Source organism: Barbus barbus (genome assembly GCF_936440315.1).
Source record: "Barbus barbus genome assembly, chromosome: 27".
In the NCBI taxonomy this organism is placed as follows: domain Eukaryota; kingdom Metazoa; phylum Chordata; class Actinopteri; order Cypriniformes; family Cyprinidae; genus Barbus; species Barbus barbus.
Genome location: NC_136755.1, coordinates 23,658,460 through 23,677,347, shown reverse-complemented (window position 1 = coordinate 23,677,347; position 18,888 = coordinate 23,658,460). Strand labels below are relative to the sequence as shown.

General features: G+C 37.9%; 1 protein-coding gene across 1 annotated transcript in view; it reads right to left on the bottom strand.

Moving 5' to 3' along the window:
* The window catches only part of oxr1b (oxidation resistance 1b), a 54,618-nt gene that overhangs the window by 31,404 nt on the left and 4,326 nt on the right, over positions 1 to 18,888 (bottom strand). The window contains exon 3 of the mRNA XM_079380359.1: positions 4,893 to 5,089. Within this exon, the coding sequence (XP_079236485.1) occupies positions 4,893 to 5,089 (197 nt within the window). The remainder of the gene's footprint in view (positions 1 to 4,892; positions 5,090 to 18,888) is intronic.

Genomic DNA, 18,888 nt, shown 5'->3' with positions numbered 1-18,888 from the left:
GCTGTGGGGCTGAACGAGTTACTCACTCTACTCGTACTTGAGTGGCTCTACAACTTTTTAATTGCTTTAGGAGTGGAGATTGATTATTTTTGAAAAGCAATAGAAATGAATCATGAAATAGTGACACGACTATTTTTTCAATATAATTTCATTTTATTTTAAGGACTATGTTGGTTTAATTTCAACATAATTCGTTTTAATTAATTGTGCATTCTTCACAAAGGGACCATTGCATTTAACAAAGCTATTTTTGAGTTAAAACACACTTTAAACAACACGAGTGAGAATGTGATGTGTTAAATTAAAATGTTACCAAACATTTGAAATGGTATTCACTAAATCTTTCCATCTTTTACACATTTGCACAACTGTTTTATACATTAGTTGGCATGTTGTAAAGTGGGACAGTACACCAGCAACAAAACAGCCAGCCTGGAATCTGCATAAATCACATTTAGTGAATAAACCAATGAGAAATGAGTCCAGTGGCAAGTTTAGATTTGTGATAGAAAAAGCTACATATATTGAGTCAAATTATCCTTGCACATAGCGGCCTGACTTTGCTTCCACAATAAATCTGTGATATATGCCATGTAATCTGCCTGAGCAGCAAAATAACATTCAAAATGCGGTTTAAACAGCTCGACTACACAAGCAGCTACAGCAACAAAAATGAAAAGAAGAAAATCAAAAAAGCACTCGAATATGACAAGACAAGCTCTTTCATTTGTGTTATTCTGCTTTAGACTGCTCGATTTAAGTAACTTTGGAGACTTGAAACTTGATTTGACAGCTGGCACAATCCCTGTTAAAAGTAGACCACATTTACCTCTATCACAAGACAACTCAACCACAAGCAGTTGTGTCCATGCTTTGCTTTTTTTATATGTTATCTATTTTTATAATAGTTTATTTAAAAATGCAATAATAATAAAAATAAACACATTAAAACTATACAATTAATACTTCTTATAAAGCTGAAAAATACAAGTTTCATTCAAAAATTAATTAATCTGCATTGTTTACATTTCAGTAATTTGTAGCTTATAGTGTATATACTGCAAGTTTAAAACACCCTCTGCTGGCTTATCTCAGTAGTGTCTGTAAATGCAGGTAAAACTTGTGGAATTATGACTTTACAGGAACTGGTCAAGTTTGTAAGCTTTCACAATATCATCCAAAAAACACACAAATAAATGCCATATTTTTTGAAGACATTTACTGTAGATTGATTATGGAGAAGTGACACTTGCAATTTCCATTAACTCTATTATAGTGTTTTTCTACAGGAGTTCTGCATCCATTGCACATCACTTGAGAAGATTAGTTTTTGTGAGCGTGTATGTGTGCATGTTTATGAGGGAGCCACATAGAGGCTCAATCTCCAATACATGCACACAGCTATAAAAGAGCCAAGACTGCTGCACTGTGCTTTTTCTTTAACCCCTGATGGTTCTGAAAACAGACTGAAAGCATCCAGGACAACAAATATACTGATTGCATCATGTTCACAGAACAACCGGATCCATTAGATGCAAGAGCAACATTTAAGAACAAGCACAAATTTGTAAAGCCTCTGGGAAAAGTCCCATAACTAAGTTACACTGATAAAACATTTATAAAAAGCATTTATATAAACTCAGATGTGATACTGTTTAAGACGGCAAACAAATCACCATGATTAACAGCCTAATTAGTCTGACTTACGGCATCTAGTAAACTAAACCGGCAGAGATCTGATCAAAGGGCTTTGATTAAAAGATTTTCTCAGCAGACAGTTAATTGGGAGAGACGCCCGACTGCTGGAGCACTAATAGCAGAACTGCATCATCAGTCCCATGAGACTGAACTGAAGCCTCAGGCTGGCGTCAACCCTGCCCTGCAGATAACAATGAGAAACATTAGCTGTAACGGAAGCAATGCTGGGATGTCACAAAATACCTCCAGTATCTGTCCTTTGGGAAAAATCTTGCTGAAGTCATTACTGCATGCTCACAAGGTTAACCGAGCTTACTCTGTGGCTGTCTGGGTATGAAACTACACAAAATGCACTCTTACATGCTCACCTGAGGGTTCGAGTGCATTTATTCACCTAAAACGCTCCTAAAATGGGCTTTAGGAAGTTTGATGCATCATGGCTATTTGCAGTAGACATCAGAAGCTGTTTGAAAAGAGCTTGAAAAAGCAAGACTAGTGGAAACTCAAAGTTCAATATTGAAGATGTTCTTGCTATTTCAGTGCATTATTTATGGTGAGCAACTTTGTAAAAATTTTGCTCTGCAAGTAACTTTTAAACCGTCTCCAGAGCTTCACATGAGCTAGGGAACCAAAAACAAGGGGGTTTTCATTTGCAGCCCAACTAGATTGTCCACCATGTTGGAATTTAAAACTGTATTGTTTTCTTTAGACCAATCACCACAAAAGAACCCCATTATTACACCCAAATGAAACTGATAGTGAAAAAGCAAAACTGGAATTGTGAGGCTGCAAATTGCCAAATGTTAAAACAAAGCTCTTTTTGTTTTCTTGTCTTTTTGACTACAAAGATTTGAAATAAAAAATTAGGCTAGGGGTGTGTGATATATATCGTCTGCGATAATATCGTAATTGTTGTTTTAACAATGTGCAATTTGACAATATCGAGTATTTAGCAAAAACCAAACAAAACACCTATGCCTGAGTGCACGCATACATTAGCCACATGGTGATGAAGCGTTTTAAACAGCGCACGTGCGCATTTAGAGTGTGTTCTTTCACTGCATGATTCAGTCTATTAAAATGCATGAAGAATGATCGCAAAATTCAAGATATGGGGGCAGAAAATTTATATATTTACGTTTCATATAGCTAAAGTCACAGGAAGAGTGCAGTTTTTTCTTCAAAAATAAGCATGATTACAAATGTGATATTGATTTTAAACAAAAGTTCAATAAACAATAAGTTAATATTAAGAAATTTACGTTTTAGACACCATATTGCCTCTTTTTGCTCCATTTCGCTGAGAAGAAATAATTCCAAACAGCTACAGCACTGTTCAGCGTCTCTGAGCAACATGACAGTGTTTCGTTTCGTTCCTGAATGAATCAACCATTAAATGATTCGGTTCAGTCGCAATGACTCACTTATTACCAGTGACTTTCTGCCACCTACTGGTGGTTTTAATTTCACTTTTCTATTTTCATTTTTGAAATAATTTTAAATATCAGTATTCAATGTTTATGTTTAAAATGTAAAAAAATTATGCATTTCTAACTGGCTAAAGCACTCCATGTCCCTCTGAGCTGCATTAAATAGTGTGTAAATACATCTAAATGCCACTTCAGATGCAACTTCTGCAAAGATTCATTTTGATGATACTGGTTTCATTTGTTTGTTAACAGCCTAAATGTGTATGATCTTAATTGACTGATTAAATGTAACAATTTGACTCAAAAGATATACACTTTTAGAAAAAATTGCTTAAAGGTAAAAATCAATTTAAACTTAAATGAAAAAATTAATTAGTCACTGATGTGAACTGACCACACAGAATATGAAGAATATCAAAAACCGCAGCTGTCCACGGTAGTCAGATATCAGCACAATAACACACTCTGCAAAATATCGTCATCGAGAAAAAAAAAAAAAAAGAGAGAGATTTTTTTTCAATATTGCACACCCCTAAATGAGGCTATATTACATTAGAGAATAAATTAGGTAAAGAACTACCCAGGTTTTACAGAACTCCTCAAAAGTTTGGGGTCAGTAAGACTTTCTTGAAAAAAATAACACTTTTATTCAGCAAGGATGTATTAAATTGATCAAAATGGACAGTAAAGTAATAATAAAGTAATAGACAGTAAAGTAATAATGTTACAAACAGCTAGCATTTCACATAAATCCTATTTATCGAAGAATCCTGAAAAAAAAACATGTATCATGGTTTCCACAAAAAATAATAAGAATAAATGTTGAGCAGCAAATCAGCATATCAGAATGATTTCTGAAGGATCATGTAACACTGAAAACAGGAGTAATGATGCTGAAAATTCAGCTTTGCATCACAGGAATAAATTATATTTTAAATTATATTAAAACAGAAACATTTTTAAATTCTGTTTTACTGTATTTCTGAACAAATAAATGCAATCCCAGTGAGTATAAGAGACTTTCAAAAATATTTAAGATTCTTACTGACCCCAAACTTTTAAATGGTAGGGTATATCTTTCAGAAAGATTCTTAGAACTCTTTGAGTATAACCCCTTTGAAATGGCCAGATTCATTACAGTCAGAGTTACAATGTATTTATTACAGATACTGTAAGGGTTCTCTGTCTGAGACTAGTGCATCTCCTGCAACCTAAGAGTAATTACTCCGTGTGCGTGTGTGTGTGTGGAGGTCCACAGAGGGATGAGGTCCTCGTTTCTCCTCCAGTTACAGTCTCAAAGTTATCTGTTTTCCTCTTACCGCAAAGCCAGACAGCCAGTTCCAGTGCCAACACTGGATTAAGCACAACTAATAAGTCTCACTGGACTATTCCTTTCCATTGTCCATTGTAAGACAGTGTTAATGTTACTGTGTTCGATTTGGACTAGATGAGGATCCTTCTCTAAGATCTTTTCTAATGCACCATGAAACACCATCTAATGCACACGTTAAGTCATTCTATACCCTAAAATCATTACGTACTTATAATCAGATCAAAAGCAAATACAAATATATTGTATGTTAAATATATAAAAAAAATTATTAAAATGATAAAAATACAACAGAAAAAAATCCAATAATAAATAATAACCTAATATAGGCTATTTTGCTCAGGAAGCCACAGGAAACATAAATCTGTTCCTAAGGAATGGATTGAAGCATAATAAAACTGAACAGAACGGTTAGTGAAGAAGACCTCACGCACCTATGGTATACCCTCGCTTGAGCTCTCCACGTCGAGGACTACGAGCCTTTTGGATGTTAGTGGTATTGATCTCCTTTTCTTTACTTATGGCTGATCTGGTCACGTTCCGTATAAGGGGTGACGACAGCAGGTCTTTGACGAGAGAACCAGCATAACCCTCATCAGGGATGTCCACTGACTGGGACTTCTTCTTCAACCTAGAATAAAAAAGGGGGGAAAATGCATCAAATTTAAAAGACAATTTACTGCAGTAAATCTTTTTATTCTAATTTTATAAATAAAAACATTATAAATAAATCACATTTTTATTTATTTATTTTTTATGCATGCATGCATACTATTCAAAAGTCTGGGCTTCTTTATTTTTTTAAAGAAATTAATAATTTTTTGGCAAGTATGCATTGCACTGATGAAGAAATAAATAGATATATAAAATTAACGAATTCATGAATTAATAGAAAAATATATTAAAATAAATCTGCAAATCAATAAAAACTATTAAAAATAGGAAACTGTATTTCCAGTTCCACAAATATTAAGCAGCACAACTTTTTTCAATATTTATAATAGTAAGAAATGTTTCCTGAGCATTAAATCCTCAAATTAAATCATTAAATCAAACCAGCATATTAGAATGATTTCTGAAGGACCATGTGACACTGAAGCCTGAAAGAGTGAATCTCATGTTTTAATGTCTCTTTTAATGAACACAGCATCTGTGTGAACACAGCATCAAGCATTTTAGCTGGAATACCACACAAAATCAATACATATTGTATTCTGCTTAATTTGCAGAGTCCTTAAAAGTATAGCATGGAGTAAACATTTGTGGTGACTTTGTCCCTGACAGTTCTTTTGGATATGCTGCAGTAAAGGAAGAAGCCGAAGACCAATAGCTACAGACAGCACTAATGATGTAGACAGACAGGCAGCCCTGTACAGATGAACTGACCTAGATTCAGAGAGAACAGTCTGAAGACTCACACTCACTCATTCACCCGAGCAAGGAGCTCAACGCATACAACTAGGACAATAGAAAGCATAATGCTGCTAAGACAATTTCACAAGCCCTTTTAGGAATTAACCAACCCTGAGGTGACCAACCTCAGGGTTGGAATTAGCCAACTTTATTGGAAATTAAATGTTTCTTTATTTGTTTGCGTTGTGAGCATTTGCAGCACCTGTTGTCAAACTGATGAAGATGTTTTCTTGATTTGCTGTTGCTTTTTCTATTTGCATGTGTTTTCTGAAGTTGCAGCGTGGTGAGCTCTCTCGGCCACCGTATATTTATCTATCACAAAGTAACAAATGTAAACGATCAATGAAAAACTGGTGTAGAATTTTCTTTTTCAGTTTAGAAATTGCTAGTAAATTTAAAAATTAATTGCAAAGAAACGGCAAGTAATTAAAGTAGAAAAACTGAAATCGTATTTTCTTGTAAAACATACTCCAATAATCTTTGTTAAGGGTCTCATTCATTAAACAAATCTGAGTAAATTGCTTGAAAAACACTTCTTGCATGTAAATTGTTGCATTGATCGAGCAACAATTCACAAGGGTTTTTTTTTTTTGTTGACACATTCACATATATTTGTCCTGCAAATTAAACCTAACTTGAGGAGATTTTGTTTTGCATTGATTATTCAAAGCACATACTCTCTGGAGACCTTTTTCGATGCCAACAGCCAAGCATTACCATGCCATGTGTGAATTAGCTGATTAAAATGGTGGGTAAAAAACATTTCATCAAGTAGAGCGGACTGCTCGCCTTCAAAACATCGAAAACACAACACAGTCAAAAGAAAATCCACTACAATACCTGCATATGAGCTTTCCAATGAAACCACTGAAATAATCTCCATTTAAATATTATTTTATTGCCACAAATCACATAAAATCCTTGAACACTGTTACACATTTCTGACACTAGGTTAACAAGAAAATTTCTATATAATCATAAAACATATTAAGTTCATTGAATAAAACAGTGTAGGTTGTAAGTGATATCAAGTTTGAATGTTGGGTTCACTGGAGAGCTCATTTTCAAGTATTTGAAAATGCTTCAACAACCAAACAAGTCAAAGTTCTTGCTTTAAAAAAAAAAAATAACACAAGTGGCAAACAGATTAATGCATTAAAACATGTACAACTACCAGTTATCATTCATAATATGAATCATACATCAGCATGTAACATGTTTAACGAAGGGAAGGAGAGCATTAATAGAGATTATGACAGATTTTAAGCTGCTCAAACTCCTGCTGATAAAAACTCCTTAAATATTACATAACAGCAGCAGGTGTTAGATCGATACCCAATAGGCTCTGATATTATTAGACAGTAAAATATTAACTAGCCTAAATCTGCGTATTACTATTATGATTTATATATCACCTAAATATCACAAAGCAAGGTCTCTGCATCGCAACATTCTCTTGCAATCACCAATGCAATACAATGTCAACAAAAGACAACAGATGCAAAGCAGATGTATGTCTTTGTAATGAAATTGTTAAATCCAGCAGTGAGCTTGTAACTGGCCTGATGATAATATGTGAAACCGGCCACAAAACCAGATTTTTTAAGATAAATAAGATTTCCATTTATGTATGGTTTGTTAGGATAGGACAATATTTGGCCCGAGATACAACTATTTGAATATCTGGAATATGAGGATGCAAAAAAATCTAAATATTGAGAAAATCGCCTTCAAATTTATCCAAATGAAGTTCTTAGCAATGCATATTACTAATCAAAAATTAAGTTTTGATATATTTACAGTAGGAAATATACAAAATATGTTCATGGAACATGGTGTTTACTTAATATCCTAATGATTTTTGGCATAAAAGAAAAATCTATAATTTTGACCCATACAATGTATTTTTGGCTATTGCTACAAATATACCCCAGCAGCTTAAGACTGGTTTTGTGGTCCAGGATCACATATGAGGAATATTAAATATTCACATTCTGAGATTCTGACATCAAAGTCTGGAACTGGGTTGAATATGTTGTACAAAAACAAGCACTAACAAAAAGAAAAAGCTTTTGTTCTTTCTGAAGACCTGGCGTACATCTCCTTCGCTTATCTGAATTGTAGGTGTGTGGGAGAGGGGGGTTGCTGGAGGTGTGAATGGTTGGGTGGAGAGGTATTCAGGGCGGGTGATTTTTCAAACCGTTTGCTAGTTGTTGATTCTCCAAAGTGCTGGGGGATGGTGTCTTGTAACTGATGATATCTTTCATACCTTTCCACACTGAAGCAGAATCACTGGAAGAGAATTTGTTCCTTAACTTGTCAGAACAATTCCTCTTTGCCACTCTGATCTCCTTTTCCAGTGTGTATTTGGCCTGTTTATACAAGACTTTATCCCCCTTTCTGTAAGCATCTTCTTTGGCCTGACAGAGCTGTCTGAGTTTTGCATTGAACCATGGTTTGTCGTAGTTGTAGATTAGATGAGTCCTGGAAGGAATGCTGCACTTATCCTCACATAAACTGATATGATGTTACAGTCTCTGTGAGCTCGTCCAGATCGGTGGCAGCGGCTTCAAAAACAGTCCAATCAGTGAGAGAGAAACAGGCTTGTAAATCCCACTCTGTTTCATTAGTCCATCTTTTAATAGTTCTTAATACAGGCTTTGCAGACTTAAGTTTCTGCCTGTAGCTCGGAATAAGATGAACCAAACAGTGATCAGAGAGTCCTAAAGCTGCTCGTGGGACAGAGTAATATGTGTCCTTTATTGTTGTGTATTAGTGATCCAGTATATTACTGTCTCTGGTGGGACATGTGAAGCGTTTGACCAGAGCTAAGGCTCCGCCAACTACAATGTCCAGCAAAACGTCCGAATAGTCAAAAAAAGATTTTGTGGTGTGTTCTGCCGAATGTTCAGCAGGTCATCCCTGATCGTATTTGAGAAACAAAAAATAGGAAATCTGTCTGCAGCACCATGTTAAGGCATCTTAATGTGCTGAAGATATTCAAAAAGTACAGACGCATAAATCACTTCACCAAGTTTTATATTCAAAAATCAACAAACAACAAATAAAATTTAGTTTGCATAATCACTAAAACAATAACATTACCACTGTGCTTTACATTGACCCTCTTACGATTATAATGAGATTTTGACAATATTGAGATGAATCTTTACCTGTAACATGTCAGTTTTGGTTTTGTTCTGTTCCTACCTTATTTGGTTCTTCCTATTTTAGTTCCTGTCCTAGTTCTGTTAATTAATGATCCCCATCACCTGTGTTTGATTAATCATCTTGTTTCCTCATTTGTTCCTCTCCCTTTATAAGTCCTCAGTTCTGCCTTTATGTTTGTCGGATCTTAAGTTAGTAATGGTAATGTGTGTTGATGCTAAATAAAATCTCTTTTGTTATTCTTTGTCGAGCGCTCCCTTCTCTACAACCACCAACCGTGACAGAAGATCCGACCGCGACAGAAAGCCAGACGAACGCCGGAGACCACGAACATCATGTCTCCAGCTGAAGTCGCGCTGTACGGGCTGCGGCAGGGCGGCCTGAGGTTGACGCGATATGTGGAGGTTTTCCTCGAGCTTGCCAACCGGGTGAGCTGGCACGACGCAGCTCTGGGTGCGCGTTTCCTGCTGGGGTTGAATGACGAGGTTATTCGCTGTGAACTTCCCACAGGTGATTTTCCCTTGGTCGAACTCATTAATCTAATCTTCTTCCTCAATGGACTCGACGAAGAAGTCGAGGAGATTCCCCAAACTTGTCATTCTGCTCCAGCAGGAACGCACAGCGTCTCCCCAGCTCATTCCTCGCCGGGATCCTCCACATACCTCGCCAACGGCTCCTCCTGCCCAACCCTATAGTTTCGCCATCCGCAGCGAAGAGGATCCCGTCCAGCCCACCTGAGTTCCCGCTGGTCCCGTCCAGCCCACCTGAGTTCCCGCTGGTCCCGTCCAGCCCCGCGCCTCCCGTGCACACTCTAATGTCCGCGCTACAAGAGCGCCCCTTTGAATCTGCGCTGCAAGAGCGCCCCCAAGTGTCCGCGCTGCAAGAGCGCCCTCCTGCGTCTAAGCTGGTCCCGTCCAGCCCTTCTTCGTCTCCGCTGGTCCCGTCCAGCTCTCCTTCGTCTCCGCTGGTTCTATCCAGCTTCGCGCCTCCCGTGCGCCCACAAGTGTCCGTGCTGCAAGAGCGCCCTCAAGTGTCCGCGCTGCAAGAGCGCCCTCCTGCGTCTCCGCTGGTCCCGTCCAGCCCTTCTTCGTCTCCGCTGGTTCCGCCCAGCTCCGCGCTACAAGAGCGCCCTCCTGCGTCTCCGCTGGTTCTATCCAGCTCCGCGCCTCCAGAGCGCCCTCAAGTGCCCGCTCCTCCAGAGCGCCCTCAAGTGCCCGCTCCTCCAATATCTCCAAAGGACCCCGATCCGCCACGGCCGCCCGAGGACCCCGATCCGCCACGGCCGCCCGAGGACCCCGATCCATCACGGCCTCCTAAGGCTCCGGATCCACCATGGACTCCCGAGTCTCCAGATCCGCCATGGCCTCCCGAATCTCCAGTCCTGCCATGTCCTCCCAAGGCTCCGGATCCACCATGGACTCCCGAGTCTCCAGTCCTGCCATGGTCTCCCAAGGCTCCTGATCCGTCCTGAAGGCTTCCCTGTCCTATCCTGGTCCTGCTCCAGCTTCCAGGACGCCCGCCCCCCCTCCCCGGTGTTACTGTTACAGTGCGGGACGCACCTTCCGGGGGGGGGGGGGAGATACTGTAACATGTCAGTTTTGGTTTTGTTCTGTTCCTACCTTATTTGGTTCTTCCTATTTTAGTTCCTGTCCTAGTTCTGTTAATTAATGATCCCCATCACCTGTGTTTGATTAATCATCTCGTTTCCTCGTTTGTTCCTCTCCCTTTATAAGTCCTCAGTTCTGCCTTTATGTTTGTCGGATCTTAAGTTAGTAATGGTAATGTGTGTTGATGCTAAATAAAATCTCTTTTGTTATTCTTTGTCGAGCGCTCCCTTCTCTACAACCACCAACCGTGACATTACCTCATGTAAACGCAATACTTCGATCTAAATAATGCGATTAAGCTCATAATCTCAGCAAGCATAATCGTATTAACATAGGTGGCGTATGCCGACTTTAATCGAAATATACAGGCATGTAAACACCTTAATCGCAGTATTGCCGTTCTGACCAAAGTGCGCATGCGCTTGTGACATACATGAATAACGTGACACGCACCTGTAATAATACGGAGATTAGAAACGATGGTGGGGAAGAAAGCATCGCATTTCTGGGGAAAACACAACTAGCTGCCAGCAGTCTCTGTTCCTTATCCTCATCCAGAAATGGCGAGTAGAACGCAATGGCAGTGTATAGGCAAATTCCATCACGTTTCTATGGCGCCAAAAAAGCATGGAATACAGTCATACAAAATCATTATGCATTAGATGTAAATAAGTTAAAACAGCGGCCAGTAGCACACCTGCTCTTTCAGAGTCCATCATTTGTGCTGTCCACTGGGGTATGCGAATAATGGCAGTAAAAAATTAACCACAATTCTTAGCGAATAATAAGAATAATGGAAATTGCATGTAAACGGGAGTAAGAGCTTTGCTCTTGACGTGTAAACCTCAAAATACATCATAGTCCTTACTATGATTATTGGAAATAATCACATTATTTGTGCGCATGTAAACGTAGTCATAGATGTCCGGATTTTAAATAACTTGACTGACAACAGTTTAATAGCATGTTCAAATATCTAATGTAAATGTTCAAATAAAGATTTGAAAAAGATTCATAAAAAGGTAAACCTCACATTTCAGCCTTTAAATAAAGAAAAGGGTTAAGTCAAAATGATAATTGATTGATAAATGGTTATATGTATTTTATCTGCTCCATAAATAATTCTAGATAAATTATTTGAATTGTTTAAATGTGCAGAATCCACATAAGCTTGTTTTTCCTCAACCGGTCAAAATTTAAAACATGGCATGCAAATTCGGTCCGTTTTAGCCAGACAGAAATTGCACACAGGCTGAATGTAAATGTAAGTCTTTGTAAATCCATTCTCTGACAGCAGGTGGAGAATTACAGCTGTTTCCCGTGAACTCCGTGGACAAAGCAGTAATGCAATTAAGAACACTTCTTACTAAATGGAGCGAAGATGAAAAGAAAATGTCATCGAATCGTTTCTGAAGACAGTCAGAACCTTCACAGATACAATCATATAATTAATTAATTCATATATGCATTTGTATAATTCCCTCAGCACTCTTATAAAATCTCCCAGTTTTTCCGTACTATTTTCACTCAAAACGAAACTCCTCTGCTGCTGTGCGCACGTGAGACTGTTACTGAAAACTCTGCTGGACAGTATTTTTTTATGGCGAGATGTTCAAATCGCGATAATCAAATATGGTTTTAATGATAAATAAAAAAATTAAACAGGAATTTTATCATGATTTATCGTTAAACCGGTAATCGTTACATCCCTAGTGCTAGTTAGCGTGTTTCGTGGCTGAATTAAACAGTACTGCTTGTCACTCCACAGAAGAGAGGGGCGGGGCGAGCAGAGCTCATTAGCATTTAAAGGGACATGGAGTTAAAAACGGCTTGATGAAAACAGCTGATTTTGACAGGGTAAAGAAAGTGTTTTTTACACAACTATTGAGAAATTTCAACCAAAGTATGTTATAGACCAGGGGTGGTGAACTCCAGTCCTGGAGAGCCGCAGCCCTGCAGAGTTCAGCTCCAACTCTAATAAAAACTCACCTGCTTGTAGCTTCCTAGTAATCCTTCAGACCTTGATTAGCTTGCTCAGGTGTGTTTGATTAGGGTTGAAGCAAAACTCTGCAGCTCTCCAGGACCGACGTTCGCCACCCCTGTTATAGACTTTTCATTAAGACCCTAAACAAATCATTCTAATGCTAATAAAATTATTAGATTATTCATTCATATTTAAATATCATCAGACAAAAAGCAGACCTCAAAATATGCAGAATTTAACAAGGCAAGAAAGATATTCAGCATTTCTATTAAAAGCAAGGAGAGACACTCTGTTAGACAGAAACGAGATACCAATCAATTTTTCTAAGAGGTTATTTTGTCTGTAGCATATGGACCAATCAGACACACAACTATTTGTTATATTTAACAAATAATCTCTTATGCCCCCTCACCTAACCAAAGGGCCAACTATGAGGGTCTGTGGACCCTTCTTCGGAAATGCATCTAACACCTAAGAAGGCAGAACAGGCCTCTGGTTCCATGGCAACCCATCTGATAACACTTGTTTTATTGTTGCTCAAAGGAATGCGGGCAGAGCAACTCACTTCATTTCCCCTTAGGAAAAAGACATTGTGCCATAAAAATGGACTCTTCTCTAATTAATTCATAGAAAAACCTTTCTTTGAATGAACACACATATCTTCAGGTCATTGTGTATATTTTTACTGTTCTTGTACTTGTTTTTGTGCATTGTATACGGTTTTATGCATGCTTACGATAGATCACTAGTTAATATCACTTTAGCTGTACCATGTTTAGTCTCTATCAATTCGTCTTCGGATGATCTAATTGAGAGTGAACATTGGTGCATAGATACCTATGCACCATATTAGTGTCCTAAGAATCTTTAGTAATTTGTGCATTAACCCAGGCGAATTACCTATGCAAATTACCATGTTCAGAGACAAAGAGTCGTAAAACTTTCCCTCCAAAAATTCAGGACTCCATTGGCTATTTGACACCCCAGATGTGTGACCTCTATAACAGATAAAGCTCTCACATCAGTGATGCCCCTGCAGTCTGCGGTTCTGTTAGATCCTAAGAGGATGAGGAGGATGTGAGCTAGAACTCTTCTGGACCCTTAAGTTTTTGTGCCAGGCCTTGCGGCCTTGACTTTCCATTCAACCAAGGATCCTCAGATCTCAGCAGATCTCTTTCTTAGCTCTTTTTCCCTTTCTACCTGGGAAGAAACTCCCAATTACCACCAAGCCAGAATAACATCTTTTGGAGTTCATCACCCTTCAAACCCGGAAGAACTCGAAGAACTCCAACACCACCAAACCTTCAAACCATCAGAACTTTCATCCTAGACTGCATCCGGACACTCGTTCAATGACCAAAGGCATTGCAAGTATCGTACATTTAACTAAACAAAACAGAGGTTTAGTATAAGCTATAGACCCCCTTTTAAACGGCACTGATGGTTTTATTCAGGTGGTTAACTGACTCTTTTCATAGCTTCATTCTCTGGTTTCCTGATGGTTTCATCCATCAACTCTCATTTGCCCTTTCCCCATGTATGAATGATTGTATGTTTGTTTGTTTGTTTGTTAGACTAGTTTGCGTTAGTGTTTAGTTAATAAAAGTTGTGTGCACAAATTACATGAGTTTCTGGTTCTGCCTTGCAATTTAAATGTCTCTTTACGATTTTGACCCTCACTACATGCTCTAATGCATTAATAGGAAAGTATTTTCTGTGGCCAAGGAAATATCCTTTCTTAGAGTTGATACGAACTTGCACTGAATGTTCGCTGGACGGACAGATCAGTTGATGGCAATTTAATTCTTCTACAATTATTACTGTCAGCCGATATAAATAATTGTAATTAATCGTAATTATTTATATACAATTCCCTTTTGAGCTCAAATTTGCTACATGTCCAACCTGTCAAACACAATTCAGATTATCATAAATGTGCCCTTCAGTTTTAAAGAGTGTATTCAAATGAGTAGTATATTTCTCTGGAGATTTTGATGCAATATTAAATTATTTAATATGCTACAATCAAATGCATATTATTTGCATAAGTTTCTCAGCAATGCCAAGCTAATTTCAATATGACTATAAATTGCACGGTTGCATTCATGCCCCCCATCACTCTTGAAACATCAGCCAAAGTCTTTATGCAGGCTTATTACGCAAGCACTTGAGTTTGTAGTACAGGCGGCATAATCCTCTCTATGAAAATTAGTGTGTTCCTTTATGCTCTTATAGGTATGCACTCTCTCGTTATGGCAAAGTTTCCTGCCTCTCTGCAAAATACAGACAAGTCAAACTAAATTAAGCAAGGTGAGAGATGGTATAACTCTACAAACGACTATCTTAGAGGATGAATCACTCCAGAAATAAAATGATTTGTTACCAATTAAGGAGGGCCTAAAGGCAATTTCTCAGTCATAGCCATTTTTCATAGTTACACTGATGACACTAAGGAAATTAAACTTCACCAATACACACTTTCCAAGGCAATATTTCCTCAAGAAAAGTGTGTCTTATTTTCAGGAGGCCTTTAAAACTTTCTATAGGAAGTGCAGTGAGTGTATTAAACATAGCTGAACAGTCACTCTGAATTAGCCAAGTTCTCATTGTTTGTGTGGTTTAAGCTGTGTGGTTAGGTGCCTCTGCACAGCCAAAAAATGAGCGTGCATGGGTGTTTATGTTTATAGGATATGCGCTATACAGGCTTCACATCAAAAGATCCCCTACTATTGCCTTCCTAAAATACTTGTCCTCTTGCATAATTCAGATGGGACTGCATGTTTCATTTATCCCGCAAGAAATGGCTTTCGTCTTACAACACTGTATCTGTGGAGAATGCATAGCATCACTCCTACCACTCCTCTACAGAGCCTCTTATGCTCACAAATAATGTATTTGATCCAAAATAAAGTAAAAACAGTAATATTTTGAAATATTTTTGGAAATGAAAACAAATGATTTGAATATTTTAAAATGCTATTTATCCCTGTGATGGCAAAGCTGAATTTTCATCAGTCTTCAGTGTCACATAATCCTTCAGAAATCATTTGAATATGCTCAAGAAACATTTCTTTGAACAGTAGTGTATCTAATTCTGTACTTTTGTTTTTTTTAACTGGACTTTTTACCTTTGGGATAACAAATTGAAAACTAAGTATTAAGAGAGAGAAACTGATTAGAAAACAACAAAGTGCATTTCGTATCACTGGGATACTATTATATACTATTACATATAGCAATTTTTGTATTTTCTGTTTTCATGTTAAAGTTTTAGCAAATTTGTTGTGCATTTCAGTCATTTTATTAGCTATTTTTTAAATATGTCAATATAGATTTTTATATTTTTTTTCTCAGTTTTAGCTTAACTGTAAAATAAAAAGTTAAACTAAATAAAAATGAGACATGTTGCTTTGGCAACTAGCTAAAATAAAATCAGTTTAAATTTGATTTCAGTTAACATTTATTTTATTTCAAGCGCCATTTTTATGGTTTTAGTTTTAGTTAACACCTATAAAAAATCTCTTGCTTCATTCTATGAACCTTTTTTAAATGATATATTTGGCATTTTTGTATAGCGACCACAGGAAATGATCGGATCAGCCAGACTCAAACTTGTGTTGCCCACATGAGCACCTCAGCTATACGGCAACAGCTCATTAAATAATAACTCATTAAATAATATGTTTAAATTTTAAAAATATGTAAAGATGTGCTTTTTGATATGAATTAAAATATATAATGATTATTAAATTAAATACTCAATACTCAAGCATGTTTTCTGTTGCTAACAGTTATTTTTTCAGGGAACTAAACACCCGTAACCAAATATTGTAGTAACAGATGGCTTTGTTCAGTTCTAAACAGACAGTATGCCTTCAGTTAATCAGGTAAAGCTGAAACAGCTCTCAGCTTCATTTAGATCAGTGATTACTTAAACCTGCCACTGCGATCCTTGTTCACCTGGACTAAGAAATCTGTAAACCAACACCTTTCTTTTCTAGCCTTACGTCATGTACGTGCGTAGTTACTCCATTAGCCGGGACAAATCCAGAGATGAGGCTTGATAATACTGCCATTAGGAGAACCGTTCTCCTAATAATACTGCCTTAAAACCTTGCTTCAGACTATTCTTGTCAAAAATCACCCTTTTGACTTTTTAATATAATCAACAAGAAGCTATAAAAATTAATTATATACAATTCATCAGTTTCTTGCGGAGATAATGGCCCGGTACTGCTGCAGCTAAAAAAAACTCTAAATTTCAAAGGACTCCCTTCCAAACATCCTGAAATGCTGCTGGAAAAGGCATGAATGCATTTTGACTGGCACAAAGAAGAAAAAACTAACAATATATAAATAAAACAGGCCCTTCAACCATCCCAAAAAGCAGTCATCAATAAAACAGAAATGGAGTCGGTCCTCTTTAATGCAATTGGGCTGACCATTAGAGCATGTCTGGAAGCCTTGAGGAGAATATTTCACCCTCAGAAAACTGGAATGGAAAGTGCATATGGAGGAATCCAGATTATGGCTTCCATCACGCGGGATAACAGCTGTGCGGTGAGGTGGGGTGGGATGGAGGGATGAGGTTTGTGTTGGGGTTGGAGAGGATTATGTAATCCTCTTGAGATTTTTACGCTTGAACCTCCTAATGATGCATCACAGGGCTAAAGCAAAAATTCAAGAGCCCTACTTATGTTTCAGCAATACCTCGAGAACAGGCCTGCATTTATTAGAAGCCAGAATTCCTTTCACCTGGGGTCTATGCTATTTAAATGATAATGCCCTCTTATCTCTTGTGGGTTTCTACCGGAGTTTGATTCTCATCACAAAGTTCACTTTTAGAAAACTAACCGTCCTGCTCTGCCTTGCACTTTACCATCTCTTAGTGTGATCTGCTTTTATGTGTGCCTTAGGCATGGTGCATTTACATCCAATGTTTAAGTCATGCAGTCACACTGATTTATGTTCAGGCGATCATTTTATGATGCTTATTTTTTAAATGAACAAGTATCTATACCGTTGGTCCAGGCATCAAATAGGAAGAGCACCAGCCATTGTAAACAAATGACCTCTGCTGCCACTTCTCCACATCTATCAGTAAATAGTTTTAACTATATACTAAACTTGACATTTGCAGCATGCAAAATCATCTTGATTTTACATGTAATTTCAACCACATCAGGCTGTGTGTCCATTAAAGCATTTTTTGAGAGCGTTTTGGAGGTGCAGTGTTTAGCTAAATGCATGAATGATGAAAAAAATGTTTCATTATTTTTCATATTAATATTGTTGTAGTTTGTACGATGTCATCTGGTATAGACATGGACACGCGAAGACCAGCAATATGTACTTTTCTTTTCCATTGTTATTCAGTCACTGTGTGGCTGATGATACACGGGGCAAGTTTTTTTTTAACAATGTTAGATAAGTTGTGGGCCCTGGTTGCCCGCTGATGGAAAAAAGTTGCCCTGTGTATCATCAGCCTATAGGTGTCAGTCCTCTGTCATGTGTGTCATGTGTTCCCGCCTCTTGTGTCCTTATGTTTCCTGTCTTCGTTGAGTGTGATTATTAGTTTATTCTTGTCCAGATGTGTTTGTCTTATTATCTATGATTAACCTGTGTGTTTTAGTTCCATTCTGTTTAGTTAGTGTCATCTGGTCTATTCGTTACTCCCCTGTGTTCCTGTGTGTCAGCCCTGCCTTGTCTTGCCCTGATGTCTACATTAAAGACTGTTAATTTGAGTTTCATCCTCGTCTCGTGTTCCTCGTTCCTCCCTGCTGTGTGCACCGTGACAATAGGTAGAATGTTACAGCAATTTTTGTCCCACCACTTCTTCACTGTGATTGGACGGCTGCAGTAGCCCCTCACTGCGGAACACAAGATCCAGGGAGCGTGGCTGGATCCACATCTAGGGGGTGGAGATTGGTAGGTTTAGGGATGGAGATGGGTGGGTTTAGGTATATGTAATGTGGGAGGAGTTGGATCTGGGTCCAACCACACCCCCTGGATCTTGTCTTCTGCAGTGAGGACCATCTTGACGGCTGAGTAAAAAGTGACATTGATGAGCGCTGCATATTACCCAAAGTTGAACATTTTGGTGACCAGAAAAAGAAAATGGCAAGTCTCTCTGCTCGCATTTTTAAATATGTGGTGCTTCCATTGAAAACAACTGAAAAAAATACGCTAGCTGCAGGAAAAAAATACAAATGCATACAAATCACTTTGCAAATGCATGTTTGTACCCAATAATCACAA